Here is a 19,265-nt window from a genome sequence, read left to right on the forward strand (position 1 = left end):
ATTTCATAACGATACGCTGGAACTGATAAAACAAAACCGGAACTAAACATTGTTATTTGTCTTTGAAACGTCATGACGTCTTTCCTGTTTACGGACGTTGATTTCCCGCGCTTTGTTTAAATACGCTGCTATAAGAAATAGTTCTAAAAAGAAAGCCGTTCGACTGATTTTATTTTTATTATTATACCTTGATATCGGTATGCAAGAAAAAGATTCCGTCACTGGTAATAGGTGCAGATGGGAATATCCGGCTCTCAGGTAACTGTTTAGGCGGTAACTCGGTAGGAACCTCGTTACCGCCTAAACAGTTACCCTCGAGGCCGGAAATTCCCATCTGCACCTATAACCAGTGAAAGAATCTTATAATATGTTCACACAGGTTTGATGTGGCTGTCTAGCATTTTAGGTAACATTAAACTCATTGTAGTATTTACAGTTATTGGCTAAGGCAGTATTACACTCTTTTATGCATAATCTGACTGCACTGATTACCAACTTAATTACTTGTTATCGCAACATACAACCTTATTTTTGGGTTGTGTTATATTAATGAGTTAACTATTGTTTGACAATGTTTTCGTTACATTGCAATGGATCGTATCTACAATTACATGTTTTATGATATACATGATTTTTCTAGAAACGTTTGGTTGATACGGTGTATAATGCTACGATTTGTAGTGTCCCGCATGTTTGTTGTGCAGCAATGTATATTTTAATCAACATTTCTCCGTAACATTCTTGTCTTTTCATCGTCTGTTAAGGCATGTGGACAAGATATGCCCGTAAGTAGTATTATGTTTGATGAAGAAATTATCGCCGTTTTTTTCACATTTCATAGTGTTATGATCCCATTTATGCATATTTATACTTCGTACTGGTTTAAGATAAACTGATTAAGTTTTTAAATTGACAATTCAATGATGCTCTGCATTTAATACGAGCATGTATAAGTTTTAGAAAACAGTTCAATTAGTATTTTGCATACAATTTTATGCACAGCCGGCCCACATTTTACTATAAATGAATATTATCAATACATAATATTTTCATGAATATATTACGAATGAAAGTCGGAAAACCTTTTGATGTCTACATATAGCACCTTTAACTTTATAAGAATATAATTTTTTATTTTATGCTAACTGATGAAATACATAGAGGATATTTGTTTGTTTTGAGTGAATATGGAATATATCTCACTGAGAAGTGAGAAAAAATCAAATATTTTCACGAGCGCGTAGCGCGAGTGAAAATGTGAAAATTTTCTCACTTCGAGGTGAGATATTCCATATTCACGAAAAACAAACAAATTTTCTTTTTATTTTATGCTCAATTACGTTGAGAAATGAGCCGTGCCATGAGAAAACCAACATAGTGGGTTTGCGACCAGCATGGATCCAGACCAGCCTGCGCATCCGCGCAGTCTGGTCAGGATCCATGCTGTTCGCTAACAGTTTCTCCAATTCCAATAGGCTTTAAATGCGAACAGCATGGATCCTGACCAGACTGCGCGGATGCGCAGGCTGGTCTGGATCCATGCTGGTCGCAAACCCACTATGTTGGTTTTCTCATGGCACGGCTCAAATGCATTTTGCAACTGTTTTAATCTCAGCGCGGGAAACAGACGCGCGTAAAGAGACATGACGTCAGACGTGATGTGACGTTATAAAGACGCATGCAACATAAAGTTCCATTTTGTTTTATATTTTGCTGCATAACGGTATGAAATTCTCTTTAAGTAAAATAATTTGAATCGAGAAATATGTTATAAAGAACAAATCGCGACTATAATTTTCGTCCTATTTTAAGCAAATAATTTAAAATTCATACACAATGTATGACGGGGCGGAGCTTATATCTCTCACAGTGTGAAAATATAGATTTCATATTTTCACAGTGTGAGCGATGAGACATGAAAATATTTAACTGATAGAATACAGTATTTCATTAGTTAGCATAAAATAATGTATTCTATCAGTTAAATATTTTCATATCTCATCACTCACACTGCGAAAATATGAAATCTAAATTTTCACACTGTGAGAGATATAGCTCCGCCCCCTCAAACATTGTGTATGAATTTTAAATTATTTGCTTGAAACAGGATGAAAATTGTAGTCGCACTTTGTTCTTTATAGTATATTTCTCGATTCAAATTATTTTACTTAAAGAGAATTTCATAACGTTATGCAGCAACAAATAAAATAAAATAAAATGGAACTTTATGTTGTATGTGTCTTTATAACGTCACAGCACGTCTGACGTCATGTCTGTTTACGCGCGTCTGTTTCCCGCTTTGAGATTAAAATAGTTGTAAAATGCACATCTCAACGTAATTGAGCATAAAATAAAAAGAAAATTTGTTTGTTTTTCGTGAATATGGAATATATCTCACCTCGAAGTGAGAAAATTTTCACATTTTTGAAATTTTCTCACTTCTCAGTATGAGATATTCCATATTCACTCAAAACAATCAAATATCCTCTATGTAAACGGAGATTAGTTATAAAAAGAAATGTCTTAATTTGGCTTTCATACTTAGCTAGACCTAGTTTCTTAAGTAACTATGTCAAAATGTTATGTGAGTCGATTTATTCAATTAATCATTAAAATATATGAGCCGCGCCATAAAAAAACCAACATAGTGCGTTTGCGACCAGCATGGATACAAACCAGCCTGCGCATCTGCGCAGTGTGGTCAGGATCCATGCTGTTCACTAACTGTTTATCTAATTTCAATAGGCTTTGAAAGCGGCCAGCATGGATCCTGGCCTGACTGCGCGGATGCGCAGGCTGTTCTGGATACATGCTGGTCGCAAACGCACTATGTTGGTTTTCTCCGACATGGTGCGGCTCATATGTCCTTGCCCTCTGTAAACACTGGTTTTACATGAGTTGTTCCTAGTCATCCGCTCTTTTCAATTTTTATATACTAATGAATGGACTAGCTTTATACCTAACGCTAAACAGCAATTTATAGTGGAATGTATCTTTTCTGTTATATGTGGGTGACATTTCATTTGTCTTTCATACATGAAACGCTTGAAAGATGAATGAACAGCTCACTAGTGATAGTATCCATTTTTTGTGTATGTATAAACATAGAAATAGAACTCTTTTTTACCTCCACACAGGAAGACTACATGATATGTAATACATGCATATATACAGTAACAGTGAACATAAAGAAAATTTTTAAAGTACAAAACATGCAACAATTTTAGCTATAAATATATTAATATATCATGAATATATTCAGCACTCTGAATATTTACAATATATACAATGGCATGAGCAAATTAAAGAAAATATTCAATAACAGTCAGCAAATTTCAACTTGCATAATTTTGCAAAATGAGTCGAATCTGAAATGAAACTGATACGAAATTTGACATAATAAAAATGTAATAACAATAGGCTAAACAGAAATAAAAGTTATGTACAGATCCCATGCATTGGTGCTATACGCTGGACAAGTTTCAAAAACCAGGTTGTCTCTTCACAAAGAGAAACACTAAGTTGTTCTTTCTTCTGTGTGTTTTTTTTTCTTTCTACCTCTCTCTGTCTTTTCTTGTAGAGAAGAATTTGGCTGCCTTTGTATGTAAACCTCATATGAAAATGGTTCTATATAAATCCTATATAATGACTGCCATGCAGTAGAACAATTTAACAATTGACAATAAACATTATTAATTTAGTCGCTGGGTCTGGTATTTGCCAGTTTTGCTTTCGAGGCTGTGGGATTCAAATGATAATAGGTAATGGTAGATTTCTCGGAAGCACAGAGCACCACAAACACAGCCTTAGAATCACGGATTTGCAAAGTAGGCCAACAACAAAAAGAATATATAACGGAAAAACATTATAGACGGGTTGCTTCAAAAATCCAACAAGTACAAAAGGGAATGCTAAGTTCCTTAATCACAGTTACCCAACCATATAGAGGTAAATCACTTCTAAAGATGTTACAAAATTACTGCGCAATTTATTTGTCGTCTCTCAAATTGTATACCAATAGCATAGTTTAGGCTTTGTATAATCCAAACTGTTGGTAATCTTAATTCATGAGAATGTTCGGTCCACTTAATTTTACAAAAACGGGCATATTTGTCGTTAACAAGACTATCCACTATTGTACTGAGATGCCCTTGCCAGTGAATAATCACAGTGTAAAAAAATGTTGCAAAGCTATATGACACTATTCTGTACAAGAACAGAAAGAACATTATATAATTAGTTTAGGTGAAAATCATAACATGAATTCTACATTCATGGCTAACGACTACTTGATGATTAATTTCTAGCTTACTGCATTTCTAAAACTCCAAATGCCGCCAAATATATACATTTTCAATGTGCTGTCACCATTAAACTAAATTCTTCTTTTAAAAATGTCAAATATGAAGTAGGGTCCTACCCAATGTCAGTTTTGATACATACTGAAAACTATATGCACACTTCATATACCGTGCCAGACATATTGAACCACATGAAAGCACACAATATTAAACATCTAATGTGAAAACATACATTGACTTTACATCCATATGATGTTGTAGTCAATGAAATATATGGGATTTCAGTTATAGCCTTTGAAAAGATAAAATGCTTGCATGTTTGACATGATAATACCGGGAATTTTTACGCTTTTCTTTTCACGCAAACGTTTTACATCTTGGTACTGAAAACTGACATATTCATACTCATATCATACTCACAGCTTTCAAACCACCTAAAATAAGTATATGAATCCGATAAACTTTTTATGAAACAGGGGTAGCCATATAGGCAAAAATTCTCTTCTACACACGACGTAAATGTTGTCAATTAGACTGAACATCCGATAGTAATACTTTTGTTGTATGTACCTACTTTCTCTTCTTAAAATAAGCTTTCTTAATAAGTTTATACATATGCAGTCTATTCTTGTTCACTTCTTCCATTCGACAAAATATGTCATAACCTTTGTAAAAACGCTTTCAGTTGCAAGTAATGTAGACGTCATTCAAGTACTGTGGTTTGTAAATGCCTACTTGCGATTTAAAAAGTAACCACAACGAAGTAGAAACTGAAGTGTGGAACCAGATAATCTTTATCATATTGCAGATAAACTTCCAGATGATATGGCTTTGACTGAGAGAAAAGGTCCCAAAATTCTTTCAAACATCCTAGCGATGGATATTTCCCAAATCATAGAAGTTGTTTTAGAAGCAGTAAAAAGATTTCAACAGGACTTGGTAATGTGTCAGTGAGAGACTTTAGAAACTAGAAATGTGTCCATAGGACACAGATGCCCCCACTGCATGACATTAAAATGACAATTTTTTCCCAGGTCAGGGGCCAAAAATGACAATTTTTCCCAGGTCAGGGGCCAGAACTCCTACAATACTGAATGAATCCGGGTGCGAAACCCCAGGTGCACAACTGCACATGCTGACCAACATTCCTGTAAACTTTGGTGACTCTAGGTCAAATACTTTTGGAGCTACGCACGACACAACATTAAAATGACCAGTTGTTAAGTCAGGGGCCATAACTCCTACATGACTGGATGAATCCGGACGCAAAACCCCAGGTGCACAACTGCACATGCTGACCATCATTCCTGTAAACTTTGGTAACTGTAGGTCAAATACTTTTGGAGCTATGCGCGACACAACATTAAAATGACCATATTTTTACTAAGTCAGGGGCCATAACTCCTACATGACTGGATGAATCCGGACGCGAAACCCCAGGTGCACAACTACACATGCTGACCAACATGCCTGTAAAGTTTTGTGACTCTAGGTCATATAATTTTGGAGCTAGGCGCGACACAACATTAAAATGACCAATTTTTATAAAGTCAGGGGCCATAACTTCTACATGACTGAATGAATCCGGACGCGAAACCCCAGGTGCACAAGTACACATGCTGACCAACATTCCTGTAAAGTTTTGTGACTCTACGTCATATACTTTCAGAGCTACGCGCGACACAACATTAAAATGACCAATTTTTACAAAGTCAGGGGCCATAACTTCTACATGACTGAATGAATCCGGACGCGAAACCCCAGGTGCACAACTACACATGCTGACCAACATTCCTGTAAAGTTTTGTGACTCTACGTCAAATACTTTCAGAGCTACGCGCGACACAACATTTTCGGACGGACGGACGGAAGGACGGAAGGACGGACGGACAAGAGCAAATCTATATGCCCCCCCCCCCCCCCCAAAGTTGTGGGGGCATAAAAAGTGAAGCGCCTGTAAGTAATAGAAATGCTCTCGTTTACCGATAAAATTTCTGTCTCATGTATCACAGACGAATTTTCAATACAGGAAATACCACTTTGCCCATATTTCATAACTCTGTCAAACTAATAAAGAATTCCGTGACATAGAAAATTGGCCGTCATGAAATCCATGCGGTAGGTCTTTTTCCTATTTACAATATCTCAGATAATAGTCACAATCTTGACGCTGAATAACACTACGTATATTGTCAAAAATAAGTTAAATATTGAACAGACGTATCTACTCTTGTTTCGTTTTTCGATGACCACAAATAATATAGCATTCGTACCGAAATCCATAAAACTTTGCGCAGAAAACCGTTACCAAGACACTTCAGAAATCATTTTTTCGTGTGACCAACACCTCTTAGCTACTGTCGCCCGTACTTTACCTTCATCCATTTAACCTTAACCCCAGCTTTTTACAAATTACTTAAGGAGAAAACATTTTAACAAGTCAACTGTAACATCTGACATTGTAATAAATACCAAACGGGCTTGACGTGTTATTAAAAGGTTTGTAGTTCATCTTTGAACGCGCTGTAAAAACCAAGATGTCTAGTTTTGTTGTATTGCTTATTTCGCATTTTTGGTTAATTTCGTGTATTTATGGAATTACTCGTTGGGACGTATTTTCAACAAAAACCAATTACAAATGGTCACATTTTTCATCAGCAACTACTGATGATGGCTTTATGTTTTCTACCGGATCAAAGACTTGTAATGCTATTCATGTAAGCATGGTATCAAGACACGGCGCACGCTGGCCATCCGATGGTGACATGGAAGATATAAAAGAACTACATAGAAACATAATTGAATCAAAACCGTCGACTGTGTATCCGGAGCTAGATTCATGGATTCCGAGATATAATGAATCGGACGAAAAACAGCTTACCACAGAAGGTAAAAAGGAGCAAGAAGATCTCGGCGCTCGACTAGGTATACGGTTTAAAACTTTGTTCAACAACAACGGGAAAAATGTAAAATTTGTTTCATCGAGTAAATCAAGAACAAAAGATAGCAATGAATATTTTCATAAAGGACTTTCAGCAGGGGTGCAGTCTGTGATAGAATATACTAACGAAGTGAACGATGGAATTGTAAGGCCATATGATGACTGCGACAACTACGAAGAAACGGTTGAAAGCGATGAAAATATGAAAGAATTTAATAAATTTTCAAAGTCTTCGGTTTTAGTGAATATCATTGATTCGGTGAAAGAGAAACTTGGCATATCGTTTGACGTGTCCGATGGTAAGTCGATTCATGTACAAAATACAATTATTTTGTGGTAAAGACGTTAATGAGAAGTTGTGTTATTATTATTATTATTATTTGTTTTATGAAAACTTTGGTCAGTGAGTTATAAACATTTATAAAAACTTTCGATGTCAATTGAAATGACTGAATTAATAATTAATTTGATTTAGTGTTTTTATTCAGTATATTACTAAGTAATTATATTCCGGATTTAAATAAAGTCAAATATTTGATCTGATGTTGTTGTTTTTTCTTTCAAAGAGGATTTTTTTAGAACATTCTAAACTCTTAACATATCAAACGCATTCAGCCAGAAGTATTTACAAACGCATACATCCACACTAATGTAAACGTTACCACAGGCAGTTTATCCAATGTGTACATAAATCATAAATAATATATAACGAAAAGCCTTTACAGTGAGTTATTATATTTTTCAGATGATATCACCATAATAAACGAATTGTGTGCACATGAAAAGGCGATATTTAACGAAGACGCGGTTTGGTGCAATCTTCTAACTGATGAAGAGAGACGGATTTTAGAATACAGAAGCGATATTGAGGTCACCACTTTTCATTGTTTCCCACCTTTAGCTTATTAATATTTCAAAATATTGTTCCTCACTGTAAATTTGATATATCATTCGTGTTGCTTGTATTTCGTAAACAACTAGGACCTTATTCGTGGTCTTATGATTTAATAGCAGTAATACTACTGTTGCTGCTGCTACCTTCACGATGGCCGTCACATTTGACATTAACCTTGACCATGTGTGGCACCGCTAAATGTCGCAACACCGCTAAATGCGCAACCACCGTTACATGTCGCAAGGTTGACGTTAAATGTCGCAACCACTGCTAAATGTCGCAAAATCATCTGCCGCTAATTGTTGCACCTTTAACGTTAAATGTCGCAAAACTTGCCCACCGTTTTATGTCGCAACACCAACGCTAAATGTCGCAAAGTACTAAAACTATTTCAGGACCAGAAAGTCACCCTACTATACGTTATTCTATGTTTAGCTCATTAGACATTAACCTCGCGCGTCGTCCTAGAAGAATTTCATTACATTATTACACAACAGTCTTGAATCCAGAAATAGTTGATTGGGTGTGTGTGTGTGTGGTGGGGGAGGGGGGGACCAGTTTAGAACAAAGGCGTCAACGGCGAGGTGCGGGAGGGGGCCTCTGTCCGTATTGGGGTGGGTGGGGAGTTTTCTATATACAGGTATGAAATGTTGCATTTTTTTGGTCTAATTTTTAAGGTATTGGAGGTGTACTCCCCCTCATTTTAGGGGGTTAGGATGGGGTATCCCTGTCACTTTAGAGGGGATGGGGTCAGGGGGCTTTCACCCTGGGAAATTTTGAAATACAGGTGTGAAATGGTGGCCACTGGTGTATTTTTATCTTAATTTTAAAATACTGGAAGGGTACTCCCCGCATTTTAGGGGGATCAGGGGTTTCTCCTCCTCGGAAATTTTGAAATAATAGGTATGAAATGTTAGCCTCTGGTGCGTTTTGGGTCTAAATTTTGAGAAAATATCATTTCAATATAGTTGGGTGCAGCTTTGATGAGTATAGGTCACTTTTCAAACAACTATGGGGTGAGGGGTGGGGGGGGGGGCTCGACCCAGGCACCCAGGCCTATTACACAAAATGATGCTCAACACTGCTACGCTCGACACACGTTACGACGGGCGACAATACGACGCGACCGTGATCGTGACATCAATCTCGATTGCACGGCAATTCTTTTCGAGAGCACGACTTCTTATCTCGAGTTCACGGCTTCTTATCTCGATCACACGTAATTTTATCTCGAGCGCTCGACATCTTATTTCGAGCTCGCGATTCCATATTTCGATCGCACGACACCTTATTTCGATTGCTCGTGATAAGTGAAAAAACAACAAAAGTGTGCGTCCTATACATACCACCGTGCTTTACTAAAGTATAACATATGACCTTTGACCCCTAAGTGTGACCCTGACCTTAAAGCGAGCCATCCAAAACATGCACTCTGCACGTCGTCTAGATGTGGTGAACATTTGTGTCAAGTTTCTTCGAAATCCTTCAAGGGATTCGAGAGTTAGAGCGGACACGAAATTGCTAACGGACGGACGTTCCTACATATGGGTATTTATGTGGCTACTCTTTTGTTCTCTCTATTGTTCTTTTAGCCACGTAAAAGAAAAATAGCCACATTAAAGCCTAACGGAATGAACGACATCAAAGAAAAAGTACAGTTACCTATTGTTCCTATAGTCACTTAAGTATGCAAATGTGGGCTCGGACAGACGGACGGACGGACGGACACCGGTGTCATAACATAATACGTCTCTTCGGGCGTATAAAATGCGAGTGGCTTCTATCAAACATATAGGCTAAACTAGCCCAGCCGAGCCGAATCTGTTTCATTTCAGTAAAAGCTGCTACAAAATATATTTTTGTAATGTGAAAATGTAAGATATATGCGACATTAAAAATGCCTTGCCACCAAAGGATCGAACCCCGATAGATTGAAAGACATTTAATCGGCCCAGGGGCGTACCTGGACGATTTTGAACTGTACGCCAGATAGACGACCAGCATAACTATGAGCCAAACAGAGATGATGCGAGTATGGGGTAGGAGAGAGAGAGAGAGAGAGAGAGAGAGAGAGTCTCGATTGGATTGTGTAAGGGTATTCTAGTTTTTGTTGTTATCGTTTTTGAAATCATCGCAATGTTTAATTTTCATGCATGACTTCTGCATCCGCATTTTGACAGGTTTTTTTTTATAAATGCGTCTACCCATAAATTGCGAATGTATCCGGTTTTATCAAATAAACATTGATATATTATTCTCACACGAAAGTAAACTTTTCCTAGAAAATGTAAACCACGTCTAATTTTTGCAAACGAAAATTCAAACTTCGTAAATTGCTTTAGTATTTCGGTATCCTGATCTAGATTGAATTGCACATCGATATTGACGTTATATTAAAAGCTTTTTTTTTTGTTTTCCCTTTGCACGCTTTGAATACCAATGTTTTACTCGGGGCCTCTATGACCGAGTGGTTAAGGTCACTAACTTTGAATCACTTGCACCTCACAGATGTGGGTTCGAGCCTCACTCGCACTCGAGGCGTTGAATTCTTCATATGAAGAAACCACCCAGCTGGCTTACGGAAGGTCGAATATATTCGGGTGTCCGCCCGTGATAAAATAATGCAAGGAGGGGCACCTGGGTGAAAAACTAGGACCAGCTTTCATCAATAAAATTGTTTCTTTATATAATTTAGAATGAAAAAATATATCGAAGTTGTTACCACTGCCCGTTCCTGGGCGGTGCCAACAGTGTTCTTTCTGCCATCACTGTCTGTTTGTGTGCGTGGGCGTCTGTGTTTCTATTTAAGGCGGGCTTATTTGGCTCTGGCTGTATTTGCTGTGCCTTATGCTTGCAAAGAATATACCCTTACCTTTTCCAAGATAATTACAAGAACAAATAAATCTAATTCAAAAACGAATATGATAAATCTCATGCAGATGGTATTGTTAAACGAAGAACTTGAAACAGCCGCATAACTCCCTTTAGGCTTTACATTTTATTGCATTTTTTCCACACTTTTTCATTTCCCCGGTGTCGAATTTGTAATTGTACGCACAGACGTATCGGCGTATGCCCAGGTACGCCCCTGATCGCAATTTGATGCACATGTGAGTGATGTGAGCTGCACCGATCTTGTTAAGCCAGTTCATATAAAGGGGTGCACTCGAGAGACTTAAACCTGTCCGTGTCACTTATTATATACCCGCAGCCAGTTAACCAGTTTTGTACCAGTGTAGCTGTAGAAAGCGAAGATTTTCTATTAATCAGTCATGTGTTCTATTTCTTTGTTGGAGGTTTACATTTAAAGTCATAAGGCGACTATCCAGCTTCAGTGGCGGACTAAGATCCTATGTGTCCCTCAGTACATTATTTCAGGTAAGAGAGGGAATTTTCACTATTTGTTTTACTTTTAGTTTCTGAAAGTCTGGCTTAGTCTCATTCTCCTTGCCCACATTATCCTCTTTTCTCTGCCACTCCACCCCACACATAAACCCCCTCCCTCTCCCTCTTCAAAAATGTAAATATATTTTCTATTAATTTCCTTGGTATTTGTGTCTTAGATTTCTGTGTCATCATTCACCCCGTTCCTCATCGATACCCAACCCCGACAAACACACAATGCCATTATCAAATCGTATTTAGTTAGTAGAAACTTCAAAATGTTTTTGTTCTAAAACACTGGCCCTATTACAAAATAATTTTACAGATATTTTTATTGCGCGATTGTTCAAGCAAGATGTGAAACTCAGGTGAGCGATCTAGGGCCACCAGGGCCCTCTTGTTTCTATACGTAACAGCACGTATTATTAAGATAATTATCGGTATAACATAAAACTGTTAATTCTTCTTCCCTCGAAAAAGTATACATCAATGTATGAGCATGACTTCCGCCGGGCTTAAAGCTAACACCACATTATTTTATTTTTGAAGATTCACGTTAATTACATAAAATAAAATTTTGAAATATACACAAGAAATTGTTTATATATGTCATAGTGTCAAAAAGAAAGTGCGACATTTAGCGTTGGTGTTGCGACATATCATAGTGGACAGATTTTTGCGACATTTAACGTTAAAGGTGCGACATTTAGCGGTGGTTGCGACATTTAGCGGCGTTGCGACATTTAACGGTGCAACAACTGTGATTTTCTAAAATGGACTTGTCACTCAGTCAATTTGGGCAATACCATTTATTATTCAAAGAGGTGTTAACTGAACATTTACTGACTGAATAGCGAATATTGCAGACCATGATCAGCGTGCATGGATGTGCAGGCTTATCTCGGTCTGCACTGGTGGCAAAGGTAAAGTCACTTGCCGCCAGCAGATTAAAGGCTATCGACTGTTTTTTTTTAACATAAAAGGACTGGGAATTTTACAGGTTCTACGAGATTAAATTTCGTGGATTAAATCAACCACGAAGTCCATGAATATTAATAACTTTACAGTATTAGCGAAATTAAGCCTTTGAAATTTAAAGATGGGAAATAAATAAACCAATTTTTGAGATAGAATATTTAACAGGCAAGCAGTATTATGTTACCGAGTCGAGATTAAATAGCGTATAAATCATGAAATCATTTAAGATAATCATAGAATCAGAAAAATGTTTACCAGTTAGTGAATTTCGGTGTATTTCATATGTTTATGGTTTCTGTGTCATTTTATATTTCCTTTATAAAAAGATGACGAAATAATTTTATACAGGGACAACACTTTAACACTTTAGATTTTTGAAAGTCTTGTGGTGTATTTATTTATTTAATTTATTCCAAAAAGCTGTAGTTAGAGAAAAACTGTGACAAAAAAGTTTTACATGGCTAGAATTCGTCATTTGAGAATATTTTACAATTGAATTTAAAATATTGTAAACTAGTACTGCTCTTATATGTAATAAGGGTTAATTCTGCATTTAATGTTGGCTGATATCTATGTTGTTTTATAGTTTATTTACGTCTCATTCATTTACAAACATTTAAATTTACATACAGCATAAAACAATTGTATTGTAAATGACCGTTCTAACTAGAACTACAAGAGACAATATACATATTCAAATGTGCTTTTATAAAACCAGTATGAATAAAATCTCTGTTCAAGGTGAAACTAGCTAGAAGCTGAGAGTTGCAAATCAAATGAGTAAGTTAAGAGAGTATATGAATGTATGAATGTGGTGCAACTGACTGAGTGAGTACATAATACATATACTGATGTTGAGTGTGTACATGAATGCATAAAGTTGAGTAAATGACCGATTAAGTACATGAATGTACGACAATTGAGTAAGTGACCGAGTGGGAACAGGAGTGTACAGATGTTGAGTAAGTGACCGAGTAAGTACATAATATATGTACGGGTGTTGAGTGAGTACATGAATGCACGAATGTTGAGTAACTGAGCGAGTGAGTACATGGATACAGGCACAGGTGTTGCGTGTGTACATGAATGCTGAATAACTGACCGAGTGGCTACGTGCATGTATGGATGTTTAGAAGTGACCAAGTGAGTGCATGAGTGTACGGATGTTGAGTTAGTGACCAAATAAGTACATAGTGAATGTACAGATGCTGAGTGAGTACATGAATGTATGAATGCTGAATAACTGCTCAAGTGAGTACATAAATGTACGGCTGCTGAGTAAGTGACCAAATGAATTCATGAATGTACAGTTTTGAGTAAGCGACCTCGTAAGTGCATAATACATCTATAGATGTTGAGTAAGTGCATGAATGTACGAATGTTGAGTAACTAACCGAGTGAGTACATGAGTGTACGAATGTTAAGTAACTGGCCAAGTGAGTGCGTGAAAGTACCTATGTTGAGTAAGTGACTGAGTGAGTATACGGATGTTGAGTAAGTGACCAAGTGAGTATATAATACATGTATAGGTGTTAAGTAAGAGTCTGTGTGATTACATGAATGTGCGTATGTTAAGTAAGTGACCAAGCAGGTACATGATTAAATGCACATATATATACTCTATTTACCTCTCATTTTAAAATACAATTCACACTTACAATTTATAGGAACATAAAATCATATGCAAAACCATTCTATTAGAAAATTATAGGAGACTGAATAGCTGCTATATATACTACACACTATTAACTTATTATTACTATATATTAAGATATATATTTAAAAACTTGTATGTAAAAACCCGAGAAGCTGGCATTAATCTGGGCTTTTTAATACCTAAAAACTGCTATAAAAAGAAACAATTCCCTTTAAACACTGAAAAGCCAAAACAACACTAATGTGTAACTGGTAAAAAATGGTTTAAGAAATCAATTATTATAACAGATCAGATCAGTTATAAACTGATTAATACCAGCCTCCCGTTTAAACATAAAATTCTTTATTACAGTTATTATTTATTTTTACATATATTACCGTGCATAATTAAGACATAACAGCTCTTAAGAATACATGGCAACTTTCTTAAGCTACATGAGACTGTGCAACCTAACTGTATAACTACAGCTACAACATTTCCAGTTATTTAAAAACAAATATACGATCATGTTAAAAATACTACTTCTTTTTAAAATATATCCATGTTATTTACATAAATTTATTTATAGATTGTATTAAATATTTGCATTTTTAGAGAACAATGTATGACTTCTAACTTTAATGATATTACAACAGGTTTTTGCTAATATTCTAATCATAGCTGGGTGTGTAAATAGAAACTGAAATTTTTCTGTATTGCTCATAGTACAAAAAATACTGTTTACAATAACAGCTTTACTAGTTAAAATAGATCTGTCGGACTCATAAATGGGACACTCCAAGAGCACGTGCATTTCATTTTCTACCCCATTATTACATAACGAACATAGTCTTTCGTGCTCTGGTATGTTTTCATAGCGGCCCGTTTCTAGCCTTAATGGAGTGACGCCACATCTGAATTTGGCCAGTGCTGATCTATGTGGGTAAGACATGTGTAGCTTACAATAATGTTCAACCTGGTATGTGTCCTTAAATAACTTATAAGATCTAAGCTTGTTTCTACCTCTTCCTGACAGGCCTGATACCCTGGAAATATCATTATGCCATTGTGTAGTATGTTCATTCATTATAACACCTGTAATATCTTTTTGCAGCTATTTTGAGGAAAATGGGACCTGTAAGTATGTATGCAAACCACTAGCAGTTAACTTTTGCTTTACATTATATGTCCAGTTTTTACAATTACGACCGGCTTTACTTAAACACCAGTTAAAAATATTCTAATTAATTCTATAGTCATGATAGTACAAACAACGACTCCAATGGTTACATACAGTTTTCCATTGCTCTAATACCATAGGTTTCCAACCCATATTACCTTGTACCGCAGCATGTGGTGTGTACTTTCCCGTGCCCAGGTAAAATCTCATCGCCCTGTGGTGCACTGCATTAATGCAAGAAAATGATCTTACACCCCAAATAGCTGCTCCATAATTAATTATGGGTACAACATTCGTGTAATACAATTTAGTATATAGCCTACATCATACGGTAAACCACCAAAACTTTGGTATTTGGCGATGAGAAGCCCCAGAGCACGTCCAGCACTTTGTGCGACCATTTTAGCAGTAATAGCATAATCAAGGTATTCTGTTAACACTAAACCAAGATAAACATATTTACTAGAGTATTCTATAACAGTTTCACCACATTTAAAGGAGTAGTTAGATCTTGGTACAGAGTTTGGTCTAAAGTGAACAATGCTACTTTTGCTTGCATTAACAGACATTTTGTTTAATAAACACCAGTTGTTTAACAATGATAACATTTCTTGTAGATCTACTTCGTTTTCTGCTAACAGAACAATATCATCTGTGTATAACAATATACACACACATTCATCCCCAATGCTAATTCCTTTGTTTAAATTTTTCAACAAAATTGCCAGATCGTTTACATAGATGTTAAACAGTACTGTTGACAAAGAACACCCTTGTCTTAAACCAGATGTAACATTAAACCATTCAGTACAATAGCCATTTACACGTACACAACATGCGACATCATGATACAAAGATCTTATAGCTGAGAACATTTTTGTCGACATTCCGGCATTTATCAATTTTGACCAAAGTAAATTTCTATCAACAGAATCGAAAGCTTTCCGGAAGTCCACGAATGCACAGAATGTAGACTGCTTATGTTTCTTTCTGGTATCTATGATATTTGTTAGACTAGATAAATGATCTATAGTACTACGATTTTGCCGAAAACCATTTTGTTCCTCAACAATAAGATCTTTTGAATCAACCCACTTTACAATTCGCTCATTGAGAATACTTGTGTATATTTTGTACATGGTAGAAGCTAAGGAAATGCCCCTGTATGACATAGGATTTCTTGGGTCATTTGTAGATGACTTAGGTATTGGATTTATTATGCTTTTCGACCAAAGTGCTGGAACTCGTCCAGTTTGAAAACAGACATTAAACAGACTGTGTAAAATAAAAAATAAAATCTATGTGGCAACACCGCGCGTTCTCCCTTTTTTTCACACTTGAATTTTTTGGGTTTTTTTTTTTTTTTTAAGTTTTATTTTTTCTGAACATTTGCTATAGTTGTATGCTAGCAGCCTCTTGCAAAAGCGACCCGGATTTGGTTAATATGGTTTTGAAATAAATAAAAAAATAATATGCAAGTAAATTAACATTAATTTTTACTTTGCAGAATTATTATGAAGCTTCTTACGGACATCAGATCAACACCAAGATATCATGTCCGCTAATTGGGGATATGTTCCACACCATGGACAATGCTATTAACAACCCGTGGAATTATAGTAATGTCGCTGCTCATGGGTAAATTTGATGTGTTTTTTTTTTTTTTGTTATGTGTTTTTGGAAATCGACCATGTTATTAACTCTAGAAGCTGAACCTTCAGGTTGCTTATTAGCATATTTACTGTTAATGGTAGACACTTATTGCATTTCTTACATTGCAGTGCTGAAGAAAATATTGGAGATGTCATCTTAAAATTAGAATTTCGCAATGCCTCTTACGGTAGACAGTAAAATCACTATGATAATTATTCCAGAAAGTGTATATAGATATGCTAACCTTATTCTTGCAGTATTGTTTCTCTTCCATCTAGCATCACTGAATGATATTTACATAGGTTTTAATCATATGATCAAATCTATTTTATAAAATGTGTTTACCTTCAGGTACCTCGCCGGCAAGTTTTATAATGGGCACTCGGAGACTCTGCTTCCACTGATGACATCTCTTGAGCTGTTCAAAGACAATGCATCTCTTCTATCAACCAACATGGCCGCCATGGCTAACAGGAAATTCAAAACCAGCATCATTGATCCGTCTTCAGCCAATCTTGCTTTTGTATTGTATGTTTGTAACGATTCTGACACCACTGACAGGTCGTTTATGGTGAAGCTTTTTGTCAACGAAAAGCCAGTTTCTATCCCTGCATGTAGAGGCGACATGTGTACGTACGAAACTGTTCGACAATATTACAGCGATCTTATTGATAAATGTGATCTGGAGGCAATATGCGACGACGATATTTGTGACGACGATGATGCAACCTGCAGAGCTAGTGGCATGGACACAAGTCTCGCCATCTTGCTACTTCTGGTTTTGTTTTGCAAAATACTTTAAACTGTGTAGAGAATCTGTCATGACATACTCGGAAAAGCTTCGATTTTCTATAATAGTATAGATTTACAGTATAGTTTTATTGGGCAAACATGTCCATTTCATAGTAATATATACAATACACATATTTTCAATGACAACAATACTAATTTGTATTGTAATGTACCGGTAACTGTAGATTGGTTTTATACAATTAACTTTGGCAAGTCTTTAAAATGTTTGACGAATAATGATAATTTAATATAAGTAGAAATGAGCATTTACTCTCAAATATACTGTGTTACTATGTTATGCTGGTCAATGAAAGAACACTTGTGGGTATATTCTTTTCACTTCCGGTAGAACGACTGTAAACAGCATGGACACAAATCTCGCCTTATTGCTACTGCTAGTTTTTTTCTCATAATGACTGTTTATATCCTATAAATATTTAACCGTTTTTTTTTTACTTTGCAGGAAATAATACGATATTCTGTGACTGTAATACTAAAATGTCTAGTTATCTCTTAAAGCCAAAAATAAAAATTAGCTTTTTGTCAAGCTTTAGTTTTTACGATTAACATTTGTAAACCTTCGAAAGTTTGATAAATGATGACATCTATAGAAGATACCTATAGAATATTTCAATATAATGCGTTTGAAATATGAAAATACCAATTCTGTTCGGTTGCATTTAATGGGGAAAATATACAGATAACAAAAGATAATTATATTTTTCCCAACAACTTTCTCCTTAAGTTGTAATATAATTTCTAAATAAGTTTCTTATTCTTTTCTTTTAGTATGTTTTTTTTCTTTTAATAAAGAAATGAAAAAAAACATAGATATACATTTTTAAGACATCACATATTTATAAAATGAAAGTTTGATAATGAGATACACTATTTCTTTTTCTCACATATTTTTACATTTATTAGGTAAACTGACTTTCAAATAAACAATGACCCTTGTTTATTGGAACCATACTGTTAAAGTCATCAGCCCCCAACTGTGCTAATGAAGCCAGAAATCCCTTGACCCATTGCCAATATCTAGGCGTATTTAAGGGCGTATAATAGTTTTCTTTCAGGATATCCGCCATTTTGAAAACTGTTTCTATGAATATTTCTTTTTAACAAGTTTTCTGCCAAAACAGATGCTACTCGTCTAAATATGGCTTATAATGTACAATATAACCAATAGATTCTACCTGTTGCAGAAAAAAATACCTTCATAGTCACCTGTAATTACTATAACATTAAGTGAGATATCATATGTTTTATTTATAAAGTACCACCATTTTTTTCAATTTTACTGTTTCTCTTCTTATTTGTCTTAGAAACTAATGTTCTTCAAGCTCATAGAGTACGAAAAAAAAAGTTACTGTAGAAATTTTTTTATCCTTCATCCTTCATGTACTGTAAACCTAGAAATGTTCGCGGATACAATATTTCGCGTTTTTCAAAACATGAACATTTTCGCGGATACAAATCTTCGCGGAATCACATCCATCGCGAAT

General features: G+C 35.7%; 2 protein-coding genes across 2 annotated transcripts in view; one reads left to right on the top strand and one right to left on the bottom strand.

The window, feature by feature from the left end:
• LOC123565008 (nucleolar protein 11-like) overlaps window positions 1-19,265 on the bottom strand; it is a 255,647-nt gene that overhangs the window by 209,375 nt on the left and 27,007 nt on the right. The window lies entirely within an intron of this gene.
• Window positions 6,743-18,307, top strand: LOC128555373 (multiple inositol polyphosphate phosphatase 1-like). The gene is made up of 4 exons (XM_053537600.1): window positions 6,743-7,541; window positions 7,988-8,112; window positions 16,823-16,953; window positions 17,320-18,307. Exons 1-4 carry the CDS (start codon window positions 6,839-6,841, stop codon window positions 17,768-17,770), a joined length of 1,410 nt encoding a protein of 469 aa, XP_053393575.1. The 5' UTR covers window positions 6,743-6,838; the 3' UTR covers window positions 17,771-18,307.

This window comes from Mercenaria mercenaria, chromosome 2 (genome assembly GCF_021730395.1).
Source record: "Mercenaria mercenaria strain notata chromosome 2, MADL_Memer_1, whole genome shotgun sequence".
NCBI classification, from domain to species: Eukaryota; Metazoa; Mollusca; class Bivalvia; order Venerida; family Veneridae; genus Mercenaria; species Mercenaria mercenaria.

Excerpts from the sequence above, each read along its gene's own strand:
- LOC128555373 (XM_053537600.1), top strand. The coding sequence starts at position 6,839 with ATGTCTAGTTTTGTTGTATTGCTTATTTCGCATTTTTGGTTAATTTCG. Across the intron at positions 7,542-7,987 it reads ATCGTTTGACGTGTCCGATG|ATGATATCACCATAATAAAC; the intron begins GTAAGTCGATTC and ends TATATTTTTCAG. Across the intron at positions 8,113-16,822 it reads AATACAGAAGCGATATTGAG|AATTATTATGAAGCTTCTTA; the intron begins GTCACCACTTTT and ends TTTACTTTGCAG.